The sequence below is a fragment of the Rhinolophus sinicus genome, chromosome 11 (genome assembly GCF_057876585.1).
Source record: "Rhinolophus sinicus isolate RSI-liver-muscle chromosome 11, RSI-T2T, whole genome shotgun sequence".
Lineage (NCBI taxonomy): Eukaryota > Metazoa > Chordata > Mammalia > Chiroptera > Rhinolophidae > Rhinolophus > Rhinolophus sinicus.
Genome location: NC_142511.1, coordinates 9,162,400 through 9,175,191, shown reverse-complemented (window position 1 = coordinate 9,175,191; position 12,792 = coordinate 9,162,400). Strand labels below are relative to the sequence as shown.

At 35.8% G+C, this 12,792-nt stretch overlaps 1 protein-coding gene across 10 annotated transcripts in view; it reads right to left on the bottom strand.

Annotated features, from left to right (window-relative positions):
- RASAL2 (RAS protein activator like 2) overlaps positions 1–12,792 on the bottom strand; it is a 263,171-nt gene that overhangs the window by 87,182 nt on the left and 163,197 nt on the right. Inside the window, exon 1 of one of the 10 annotated variants that reach the window (XM_074322353.2) lies at positions 566–1,188. The exons of the other annotated variants lie outside the window; for them this stretch is intronic. Within the exon in view, the coding sequence (XP_074178454.2) occupies positions 566–671 (106 nt within the window). The 5' untranslated portion in view covers positions 672–1,188. Of the gene's footprint in view, positions 1–565; positions 1,189–12,792 lie in introns of those variants that run through there. 10 annotated transcript variants of the gene reach the window in all.

The following is a 12,792-nucleotide window of genomic DNA, read 5'->3' as shown; positions in this document are numbered from 1 at the left end:
GATCAATAACTGCTTTACTTAGAAATTCATTAGGAAGCATCTGTAAATGGGAAGTTAAAATAATGGCTGGTCCATGTGTCCTACTGCATACACTCAGTAGAAATCTTATATATGAACATTACAGATATTTCACATCTTGCATAAAAGCAACTTCTCAATCCATATGTTGGCTTTCTTGCACACAAAGCCTAGTCCCACTCCCACGCAGCAAGCCTCATCATCACTGTACGGAGAGGTATAGCAAAACGGTAATATATTTTGGCTAGCACAAGTTGTCTAATAGCACGAACAGCTGCCCAGATGACATGGTGAGCCTTGCACGGAGCTAGCCAGCACTCTTTGTTAAAGCAAACTCTCTCTTATTTCTCAGAGCCAATGCTGGTGGCACTATCTCTATAGACATGAACAAAACTTGAAAAGCAAACTTAAACACATTCTCGTAATTCCTCTTCCCCCTCTTAAAAAAATCCAAAAGTGGATTTTGGAAAATGTGGGGTCTTACTCCCCAAAGTAAGAGAAGTTCAGACGACACAGGGTTAAAAGAACAAGCGGAGCCCTACCGTACCCAGAAACGACAGAAGGCTCTTCTCCTCTTCGGTGCTACTATCCAGCCACTCGGCCACATCACCGGGGGAAAGGAGACTCATTCTCCAGCCAGAAAACTTTTCCATACAGAGCACAATTACTGAATGATGAAGTGGGAAAAGAAAGATACAGCGACTAAATTCTTGGGGGTCCAACACTTAAATTGCTAGCCAGGCTGTAATAAGGAAAGAGAAAATGTGACCCTCCCTCCACTCTGAATTCTGTCTCTGTGACATCAATCTAATACAACAGGGGGGAGGGGAAGGAAATCGAGAGGGTTAAAAGAGGGTGATAGAAGAGAAGGGAAGAGAGATTTGTCCTTCTGTCTCTTGGTGTTAAGCTTTAGCCTGAAAGAGAAAGCCAGGATAAAACTGAATAATGATCTGTGTTTAATCAGGAGAAAGCGAAGGAAAATAAAGAATAAAGATACTCAAAGAAAAAGAAACAGGTTCGTACACTGAAGCAGCTTAGATAACTGGACAACACAATAGCTCATCAGTTAAGTAGAGCATATCATCAAACAAAAACAAAGGCAAAAGAACAAATTCAGCATTTTGTTTTGTTCTAAGAAGAAAGGTTTTCAAATTTCCTTTCAGTGAGCGGAGAGAACTGCAGCCTCCTAACCCCCTTCCTGCTTTAGCTGTTTCAACAGCATCCCAGCCCCCTTTACGGAGATTTCCTGCAAGCAAAGGCAGGTTGATAAATCTGTGACTAGGAAGCTCTCATCCCTCCTTTCTTCTCCTCCATTCCTCCCCCCACCTCACATGGCGACGGCATTGATCCACAATAATGGAATCTGGAACTGGCTGCCAACAGCAACATTAAGGATATTACAAGTCCACTTCATAAGGATTCGAGCCGGTGGTCGGAACTTGGGGGCAACTCTGGGCTTCTAGTCAATAGCTCTGTCTTTCTTAGTGAGAAAGAAAGGGAAGTGTGTGTGTGTGTGTGTGTGAGAGAGAGAGAGAGAGAGAGAGAGAGAGAGAGAGAGAGAGAGAGAGAGAGAGAGAGAGAGAGGAGGAAGCTGAAATCTGAAAGAAGTAAGAGAAGTGGGCTTGTTGGGATGAAGGTCCGGAGACCTACCAATGAAGCAAATGACTGTCCTTCAACCCTTGCTATACTGTCATTCGTGAAGCAGTCAGATCCAGAGGGATGTTTTATAGGATCTACATTACATATTCACACAGTTTAAGATGATTTCACCTTATTAAAAAGGCTGAGAAAAATCAAGCAGAGGAGATATTTTCAGGGATATATAAATCACGCATATCCCCGTTCTCCGGAGACTGATTAGATTTGTTGCTATAAGAAAACAACACTCTTAAAAAGACAGTTTTTCCTGAATTAGCAAAACATTAGCTCTGTTCTCAATAATCTACTCTTTCTTCCCTCCGTCCCTCCTTCATTCCCTCCCTCCCTCCCTCCCTTCTTCCCTAGTAGTCTGCCATCAGTGAGAGAATTCTCAATGCTTAAACAGCTACTATCTCAATATATCCTGAATCCATACCCTTCTCTCCACGTTTACTTCATTATTCTTCATCTGAACTCTGTTCTCTTTGTAAGTTCCCTGAGGACAGGGACCTTGTTTTATATTAATCTTTGCACCACTAGAGTCTAGAGCAGTGCCTGGCACTTAGAAGGAGTTCAATCAATATTTAGTGAAGTTTTGGATGGCTGCTCTAAAAGTTTGAACAACTTCAACATTGGCAGGAGATAGGCTGGATATTTTAGGATCTCTTTTTAAGATTAGTCATTTTGACAGATAGTGATTTAAAAGCAGTTGCAGCAATAGAACCCACTGAGAAAATAGAAAATGTAAAAAAAAAATGGTAGGAATTCATAATATATTTAAATAAGCCTGCATTTTATTACTCAAAATAACTACGTAAAATTGAAAAGCAGCGATAAATAAAAGACATTTATCACAATCCACAGGGTCTGCTTGCTTAGCACCTCTCAGCATGATAACCCCTTTGTGATAACTGTAAGACACAGATCGCTGGAGCTCCCAGGGTGAAATCATTGGCTCAGAGCACCAACTTCCAACTTCTTGGTGCAATCTGGCTCCTGATTTCTTGGGAGGGGCCCCCAGATTCTCGTTGACTCTGCCATGCTGTACTGTTTACCTCACTTCCATGCCTTTGCATGTTTCACTGAAAGTAATCTACACAAGAGCAGGAAAAATTCTTGTTTTGGTCATTGTATCCCCACTGTCTAGAGCATTATCTGGCCACAGTAGGAGCTCAAAACTTGTGTTGACTCTGGCACCTCCTGTTATTCTTTTTATTTTACATATCTGACAATATCGAACGGATCCTTTGAGACTTCTGAGTCTATCCTCCTTGACACCTTAAGACAGAATTAATAGCTTTCTCGTCCATACTTTGCTATTACTTTATTGAATTTGTTTACATAGTGATTTCCTCCCCTGTATCTTGTGCCTTTAGAAGTCAAAAGCTGTGTTCTACTAATTTTTAAAAAATTATAATGCCTAGCACATAGTGGATGATTAATAAATATTTATTGAATGATATATTAGTGAAATTGTGATTCTATATATCAAGATAGATTAATGCTAAAGAATTCCATATACTCTTGATGTAAAGATCCAAACCATTAGTCTCCAAATCAACTATCAAAATAAAACCTGGTTAAGGAACAAATAAATCTTTCATTGTATTTATTTTATTAAAGAGAAGGCAGTATAGACAGAGAAGTATCAAAATAATCCAATACCATAAATTTGCCTTTCGTAAACAGAGAGTTAGCAAAAGTGTTGGACTGAAATTTTGTTATAATATATAAGGCATCACACTGTTTTCCCCCCACTTACAATCAGAACATAGCAAGAATCAGGCCTCCTTCTGTAAAATGTTCCTTAAAACTTACCCGAAGATGCCACCATTCTATAGTGGGCTATATATTTTGCTAAAATATGAGTTAAAGGCATCAAAATACTGTGAGTAGAACTGTTAGAAATAATGTTTCACAATAATCTTCTCAACAAATAACCAAATCCCATCCATTTTGGTGGTTTATCATGCACCTTCCTACATACGTGTAGTTAAGTACTTAGTCAACATCTGTTGATTTTATTTTATCCATTATTTTCCTACAAATATGAAAAGCATCTCGATAATGCGTGGTGGCAGGAATATGCTTGCTATTCCTGATTTTGTTATAGCTGCCTGTCCCATACTTACACTTCCAGACCCACTCATTTAACAACCCTGTAATACAGTTGTGAATAAAAGACATAATCTCTGCCCCCACAGAGCTTATCTATTTTAGAGGGAAGATTCTAGAGGGAAGAGAAAAACAATATACCAGATAAAAAAGCAAAATGCATATTGTGTTAAATGGTGACTAGTGCCAAGGAGAAGAGTAAAGCAAGGAAGGGGTAGGTAATGCTGGGAGAGGTCTGCATTGTAGAGGGTGGACGGGAAAGGCATCTTGGAGAGACTGGCTTTTGAGGAATGGATTGCTGGATTCTCAGGAAGAGGAAGGGAAACCAGTAAAAAGGCCCAGGAGCAGCAATGGTCAGGAGACCAGTGCAGCTAGATTGGAATGAGCCAGGGGAAAAAGAAACGGTGAGGTCTGTGAAACAATAGTAAGCCAAATCACGTAAAGTTATATAAGGTCTCCGGCTCTTAATTAGATAGGGAGAGCTTTATTGAAATATATAATTCACATACGATAAAATTTATCCTTTTAAGTGGTTTTAAATATATTCACATAGTTGTGCAACCATCACTGTAATTTGATTCCAGAACATTTTCATCACCTCAAAAAGAAACCTTGTCCCCATTAGCAGTTACTCTTCATTCCTCGCAGCCTCCAAGGCAACTCCTAATCTAAATTTTTTCTTTATGAATTTGCCTATTCTGGACATTTCATGTAACTGAAATCATACATGTGGCCTTTCGTGCCTGATTTCTTTCATTTAGTTTTACCCCTGTTGCAGCAGGTATCAGCACTTCATTTCTTTTTATGGCCAAACATTCTCCCACTGATAAGACTTTGGGCTGTTCCCACTTTTTAATATTATGAATAATGCTGCTATGAACATTCATGGACAGATTTTTGTGTGAAAGCCTTACACTTGAAAAGGATATTCAAATAAGATGTAATAAGTAATCTGCTTTCAATCCATAGAATTTTAAAATGCTCCAGCAGAATTCTGAGGGTTATTTCCCAGTTTTACAAGAACCATATTTTCCTCCTAATTCATCTGGGATTTCCGTCCTTCTTGAAGAAACCAAAACTAGTGACTCAGTGGCTTGTCTCTTGCTCTGTTATTATTGCATACTAGGTACTCAGGAATGAATAAAGGCAGGTAATATATGACAATATATCTTTTCCTAAATTGATAACTAAAGTTGCTAAAGTTGGTGGAGATTTTGGGGAGGACAATTTTATATTTTAATACAGTTTCAAACTTAACATAAAGGTGCAAGAAGGGTACAAGAAACTCCTATATACCCTTTATCAGATTCACCCTTTATCAGCTTCACCAGCTGTTTATATTTTGTTACCTTTGCTTAATCATTCTCTTGTGTATATTATTAGTATATATGTGCACTGTTTTTCTAAACCATTTGAGAAACTTGGAGACATCATACCCTATACTGCCAACAGCTTTCAGGATATATTTTCTAAAACAAAGGACAGTCTCACATATAACCAGGAACAATGATCAAAATCAGGAAATTTAACACTGATATTGGCTGATATCTTAAGGATAAAATTAAATATGCCACTACATGCAAAATCCACTATACAAATTCTATTTTAATATCACACAAAGTCCTTTATTTGAAAAACAAATTGTCTTCAAGCAATGGTGACTGATAAATCACCTGTGCTAATTAAATGCAAATATAATTCAAAGTAATAGTAGATATTATATTAAAATAATGTCTATTAAATTTTTGAAGGATTACTATTGAACTTATTAAAATTCGATATACTGTTGTGATAAAGAATTGGAAGTAGGAATAATTGGTTTTCAAAAAGGCAATTAAAGGACAAGTAATGTGATTGCTTTTCCATCTTTATATTCTTTTGAATATGTACAACACTTTGTCTCAAAGAAGCTTAAAGTATATGTCAAACTATAACTTTTCACATATTTTGGTGAGGAGGTATTTTACTGTAAGAGGAATAGAGTTAAATCCTCTGAAATCTATAGCTCAACACTTTAAATAGTACCCTAAATACATATATAAACCTTAAACCACTTACACATAAATTATATATTAATGAATACATTCCCACATTGTTTTTCACTTGCCAGAACTGTTACCTTATATGATTAGAGCTGAAGAAACTAATGAAGCTAAGCTGAATTTTCATTTATTTGGATATAGAAAGCAACACTTTTGACATGTGAAGCCAGAGAATAACCAGGATGTTAATATTATAGAGACATTCTTATTACATGATTATTTAAAACACATATTAAAAGGTGTTTTCATATCCTCCAGTGAAAAGTACCAAAATGTAAAGTAATTAAAAAAAAAGGCAGTAACACTATTATTAAAAAATAGATGCTCAAAAGTCATGTGCCAATCAAAGACTAATGGTAGATTCTGTTTAAGGAAGTTGATGACTATCTAGAATTAGAGATAATCAGGTTCCTTAAACACTAAAGGTATTCTTTTAAGTAAAAGAATGTAAAAAAAAAAAAAAGTGACAACTGTGGATAATGAACAGAAAACTTCTCAAAAATATCCAGAAAGTGGGGCAGCCGCATGGCTCAGTTGGTTAGAGCGTGAGCTCTTTACAATAAGGTTGCCAATTCGATTCCCACAGGTGCCACTGAGCTGCGCCCTCCACAACTAGATTGAAAAACAATGATTTGACATCCTGGAAAAACACACTGTTCTCCTATATTTCCCAATTTAAAAAAAAATCCAGAAAGCGACTAATACATAAATATTCTTGAAAGACTTATTTTTTCCTAAAAGGTAAACTTTACAACTAATTTTACTCAAAGTATACGCAATTCTTGGAATCTATTATTTAGCACCCAACACGGTATCAAGCAAATAATAGTGACTCCATATTTATTGAGTGGGTAGATAGATGGATAAATCTACACATATAAGATAATCACTGCTACGCAAGTACATTGAAAATCATTAGGGTGAATGCTGCACTAATCTGTCTCTAGAACTAGCAATAATTTGAATATTTGTACCAAGAATAAGAAGAGATCAAATGTGTATATACACGTACAATGTACTAGGCAGTCCATGAAGTGCTTTACATGTTTCATCCCATTTATTCTTCATAACAACCCTGCGAGGCAGTAGTAACACTTCCCATTTTATATCTGGGAAAACTAAGGTGTAGAGAAAACTAAGGTTTAGAGAAGTGACAAAGTTATACAGCCAGTCATACGGGGGTTGGGGGTGAGGCACCAGAACTTAGATATTCCTATTCCTGAGCTCACAGTCTTAACCATATTCCGTATTAGAACGTCTTCTATAAAATTTTTAGATATTTTGGGAGAGGTTAGAGGATGAACAGTCATTAAGTAGGAAGAAAAACTGTTTTCTTTGCTCAATGATCTGAGATATTACAATAAGGTTAATAAATTGTATAAGAATCTAAAGATCCCTACAAAATCAGGAAGCCAGATGCTCTAGTTTCCAGTGAAAAGGTATGAAAAGATCAACCTGAAATTCAGAGTACAGACATTTGTTTAATTCCTTTCCACCAGTAAATGATTCTGATGGCCTGTCTTCACAAGTATCCCTTAGCAAAAGGATTTCACTGAACATTAGTGCAAATCTTGGCCCTTACTAAGTGTTCAATATTTGTTAAATGAATGAATAAATGAAAATATTTCTCCATGTATCCTTACGTTTCAGCAGTGATGCTTTTAGTTAGCATGAAGAGAGAGCCAAAGGTCTTTCTGCAGGTAATTAATAAATAATAAAACTTTAAATCTCTTAGGAAATTCATTAGTGATGCTTTGTAAAGTAAAATTAGATAATCCAGTAAAAGGATACACAAGGTTAGTATATTGGATAACAAAACACTTAAAACATTCTAAGGGTTTTAGAGAATACTGGAAAGGACAATATTTATATTGTTAATGACTTGTTGAATTTAAGTTTCCTGGTTTTACATCTGTGACTTGAGAGAAATGAAGGAACATCTTAATGCAATGTTATTATGACAGATTAAAAGATAAAAACCAAATCATCTCAAGAAATGCCAAAAAGGCCACTGAAACATTCAGTACCCCTTCTGATAAGGAAGCTTAGAATATTTGGAACAGATGGACACTTTCTTAACTTAATGAAGGATATAGACCAGAAACCAATAGCAATATTATATACAAATTTAAAACATTAAAAACATTTTTATTAAGGTTAGTAGCAACACAAGGTATGCATTAGCACCACTATTTTTCAACAGGATGTGGGTTCACCAGGGTCTGTTATATGTTACTGGTAGGTTCTAGCTAACGTGGGAAGGCAAGACAAGCAATAACAGATAGAGATATCAAAAAGAAAGAACAATATTTGAGAAAATAAGATGTTTCCCTAAGTGAGAATGGCAGCAGGGAACAAGAGTATTTGGTAAGATGATTAGAATAAGAGAAATATACAAAAATTACGAGTTTCCATATTTACCAGCAATCACCAATCATGGGACAAAAGATCCCATTAAAAAAAAAAAAGGCCTTTAAAACTATAAACTAGGGAGAAGCTTAATAAGAAAAATTTAAGATAGTTGCAGAAAAATATGAACCTTTATACATGACAGAGAGGGTACTGTTAGATCCATGGGGAAAAGGGATTGTTCAATAAATAGAGCAGGAAAATATCAATATGAAAAAAGTATGAAAGCATCAAAACCAACTCCTGGTGGATTAAGGACTTAAATGTCAAGAACAGAAATTTAAAACTCCTAATAAAAAATATCTTGAGACCCTGGGATAGGAAATAATTTCATAAACAAGAAATAAGAAATATTGATTATAAAAGATTGATAGGCTTGTCTATATAAAATTATGAACTTTTGATAATCCAATGACCTTAAAAAATGAAAAGAGTAGTTACAAATTGAGAATATATTCACAATATACACAACTGTTAAAGCGTTACTATCAAGAACATATAAAGAACTCCTATATATTGATAGAAAGAGCACAAACAACTCAATAGAAAAAGGGGGCAAGAGATAAAAAGAATTTCACAAAAGCATTAACATATATACCACAGACTTACAAAAAGTGTTCACTATCACTGGTAACCAGGTATGCAAATCAGCCATTTCATCTTCATTCCATGACAACAATTAAAAATTCTGACAAGACCAAGTATTAGAACATCGATCCCTTCGGATTTCATATATATATTGTTGGTGGGAAAACAGTTTGGCGTTGTCAAAGTGGAGCATTTATACACGTTAAGACCCAGAAATTCCACTCCTAGGAATACAGCAGAGAGGAACTCGTGCAAATGGATAAAAGCAGAATGAACAAGAATATTCACAGCCAAGCTGATGCCAAGAGCAAAACTCTGTTACCAAACCAAATATCCTTCAATGTGAGATTGAATCCCAATACCAAACCCAACCTAAATTCTAACTCTGGTTTGGTATTCAAACAATGTTAAAATCATACAGTAGTCAAATAATAAACTACAGCAACAATATGGACAGATATTAGTAATATAATATTTAAGTGAAGAAAAAGTCCCAAAAGGATATATAAAAACTTGCCCTTTGTGTACAGTTAAAAACAACTAAAATTTAGCAATGTATATGAAAGTTAACCGTCCCGCAAATAACTCACACATGCATTGTAATTCCAGTTGAAATATCAACACATATTTTTCGTTTCTTGGCAGGGGATGGAGGACAACTTGATTCTACAGTTCATTTGGAAAAGTAAGTGCATGAGTAAAAAGCCAAACACATTTTGAAAGAAAGAACTAATTAGACGGAATTTTCTGTATCATAAGAGAAACACATTAAAGTCTGTGGTCATTAAAACATTGTGATATTGATGTAAGAACAGAACAATAGGTCCCTGGAACAGAAAAAGAATCCAAAAGGAGACATGTGGACATTTATCTGATAATAAAGGGTACTTTCAAATGAGTGTGGAAAGAACAGATAATTCAATAAAAGGTGTTGAGACAACTGGCTATCCAGCTGAAAAAAAAATCTCATTTCACAAAACCAAAAATAAATTTCCGAAAAAGGCCTAATCTTAAATTGAGATAGGCCTTTCTAAGCATGACACAAAAGCCAGAAATTCCAATGGAAAAGAGAGGCAAGACTGAAACACATAAAAATTAAAATCTTCAAATAGCAAAAAAGACACCCTGAATAAATCTGCATGGCTCAATTTAACAGTATCTATCAAAACGTGAAATACAAACTACCTTTTGATTCTATTTCTAGGCACCAATCCTACAGAAATATCAGTCCAAACAACTGTACATAGATATATGTAAAAAGATGTTTAACACAAATGGCAAAACTAAAAACACTAAGTGGTCATAAGGAGGAAAACAGATAAATCTATAATGAAATAATAAGCAGCCTTTAAGGATCTATAGGTGCAGATGCAATGAAATGAAATGAAAAGATGTCTTCAATTTAAGAAGTCAAGGAAGAGGAGTGGCACTGGTTGTCAAGAGAGATTAAGTGACAGGCATTTGGAAAGGTCCGCAATTGAAAGGCAGATTTGAAAACGGGCAGAAAAGTGTCATGATGGTGAGAACATGCAACATCTTTGAGGGCCCTGGGCCTCCTTAGCGTTCAGATCATTCTTTGACAGCAAAATAATTTGAGAATGGGTAGGCCTTTAAATTTTTAGTTTATCATTTAAAATTTTTTTTTTAAATCCAGAACTGTCATTCATCAGTTGATGATAAATAAGAGGTGGCGTCACATGTTCATCACAGTTAATTTGGCATTAGGATTTGTTCAGCACTGTTTGCACAATTAAACGTTTTATTGTGTTTTCCATTATTTTAATAAAAACGAGTGGCAGATTGGTAATGAAAATGCTGATATCACAGAAAAGCATAGGCCTCATAAAACTAATATTAATTTAATTGATATAAAGATAGGGGTTGTTAACCATGCCAGAATTAGAGTATCATTAACTTCAAGGAAATTGTCTATATTCAATTGTGAAGTGGTAGGGAGCACAATTAAGAATCATGTTTATGTAAAGGCTTGGTTGTTAGGATGAGGGTAAGTATGGTACCTGCATCCTTATATAATCCCCCACCTTCGAGTATAGTCTGGACCTGTTAATACGATGGGACAGCACTCCTTTGAGGAGGTCGCATTACACAGTAAAGGTGATGATACAGTCACTCTTGTGATCACGCTGTGTTATGTTGGGCTCCACCACAGCAGACTAGAGTAAGATTCTCTCACTGGTTTTGAAGAAGTAAGCTGCTATATTCTGAGAATGCCACAGGACTGGGGCCTGACGGTGGCCTCTAGGAGCTGAGAAGGACTCCATGACCACAGCCAGCAAGAAATCAGGCACCTCAGTCCTACAAGTGCAAGAGGACTCTGGCTGATACCTTGGTTTTGACCTTGTGATACTCTGAGCAGACAACAAGCTACACTGTGCCTGGCCTTCAGATCTACAACTGTGAAATGATAAATGGTGCTACTGTGAGTCACTAAATGTGTGGTCATTTGTTATCCAGCAATAGAAAACTAATGTAGTACGCTAACGTGAAAACAATGAGTTTGAGTAAAACATCTGAAGCATCTAGGGGAGCAGACTGCTATAAATGAATCCAGAAACAGAACTAAATACATGCATTTTAATGGCTCAGAGCTGGAAGGAACGGATGGAGGGGGGCAATTCATATGAGAAGAGAGATGTGTTCAAGAGTATGTTATGTTTGTATTTTTGTAAAGAAAAAGGAAACTGACATTTATTAATTAAGACTCTTCCATTTATTGTGTTGGATACATCCACATTTCACAGCGATGAAAAAGCTGTTTTGAAATGTTTTATTTTTCTTCAAATACAAGTAATCATGTATCCTTTAAAAGCACAGAAATATGTGTTTAAAGCAAAATGATATTAAAGCCATGAGTATGGAAAACTCTTACTAAATTTGTATCATGAACTGATTAATAACTATATGTAAAAATTAATGTGCTTGGTATGAGTACATGTATATCTTTATATATAACACAGCAATACATAGAAAATATATGTAACTAAAATATTTTTTTTAAATTAAGGTATGACTTATGAAAATTAGTGTTTTGTATGGAATGCTCAGAGATTGTGAAAAGCCTTGTTAGTAGGTCTATTATTCGCATAGGGCAACATCGTTTTGAAGATGCACATACAAGCCTGGTTTCTCAAATGCTTTCACAATCTAACCCTTTAAATGATCCCAAATGTAAATCCTTGACTGCATACATAGACTAGACAACTTCCAATATGAGAATAAACATGGCGTCATTCCTCACCCGCTACATACACAAAAAGTGCTTTCAAAGAGTATCACACCATCAATCCTACAAGTTTGCTTAGAGCTTTTGGGTTTTGTTTTGTAGGATTTTTTTTTTCAAAATGGAGAAATTATGAAAATCTATTTTCTCACACGCTATCATACATTCAGGAAAGTGTATAAATAATGGAACTCATCCCGGTAACCAGCATCTGGGTTAAACAAAACAGAATAGAACGCCACCAGCAACCAGAAGCATCCCTTACATGCTCTTTCCAGTCATTACCACATAGGGATTATTATCACCGTCCTGACTTCTATCACCTCAGATGAGTATGAACCGTATATAAATGGAATCACACAGTCTTCTGAAACGAACTTTTCATGCTCAACATACATTTGTGAGATTTACCCGTTCTGTTGCTGAAGCAGTACTTTGTCCTTTGTCAGTGCTGTGTAGAGTTCCATGGTGTAAGCAAACCTACCCATTCTACTGCTGGTGAACATTGGGGCAGTTTCCGAGTTTTAGCTGTTATGAACATTTTTGTATAGGTCTTTCGGTGAACCTACGTATGCATTTCTATTGGACACGTGAGCAAGAGTGGAATTACTGGGTCACAGAACATCGTTCAACTTTAGTAGATACTGTCAAATAATTCTCTAAAGCAGTTATTCGAATTTATACTCCCATCAGCAGTGCCTGAAAATTCCTTTTGTTCTAGATTCTTGTCAACATTTGGTA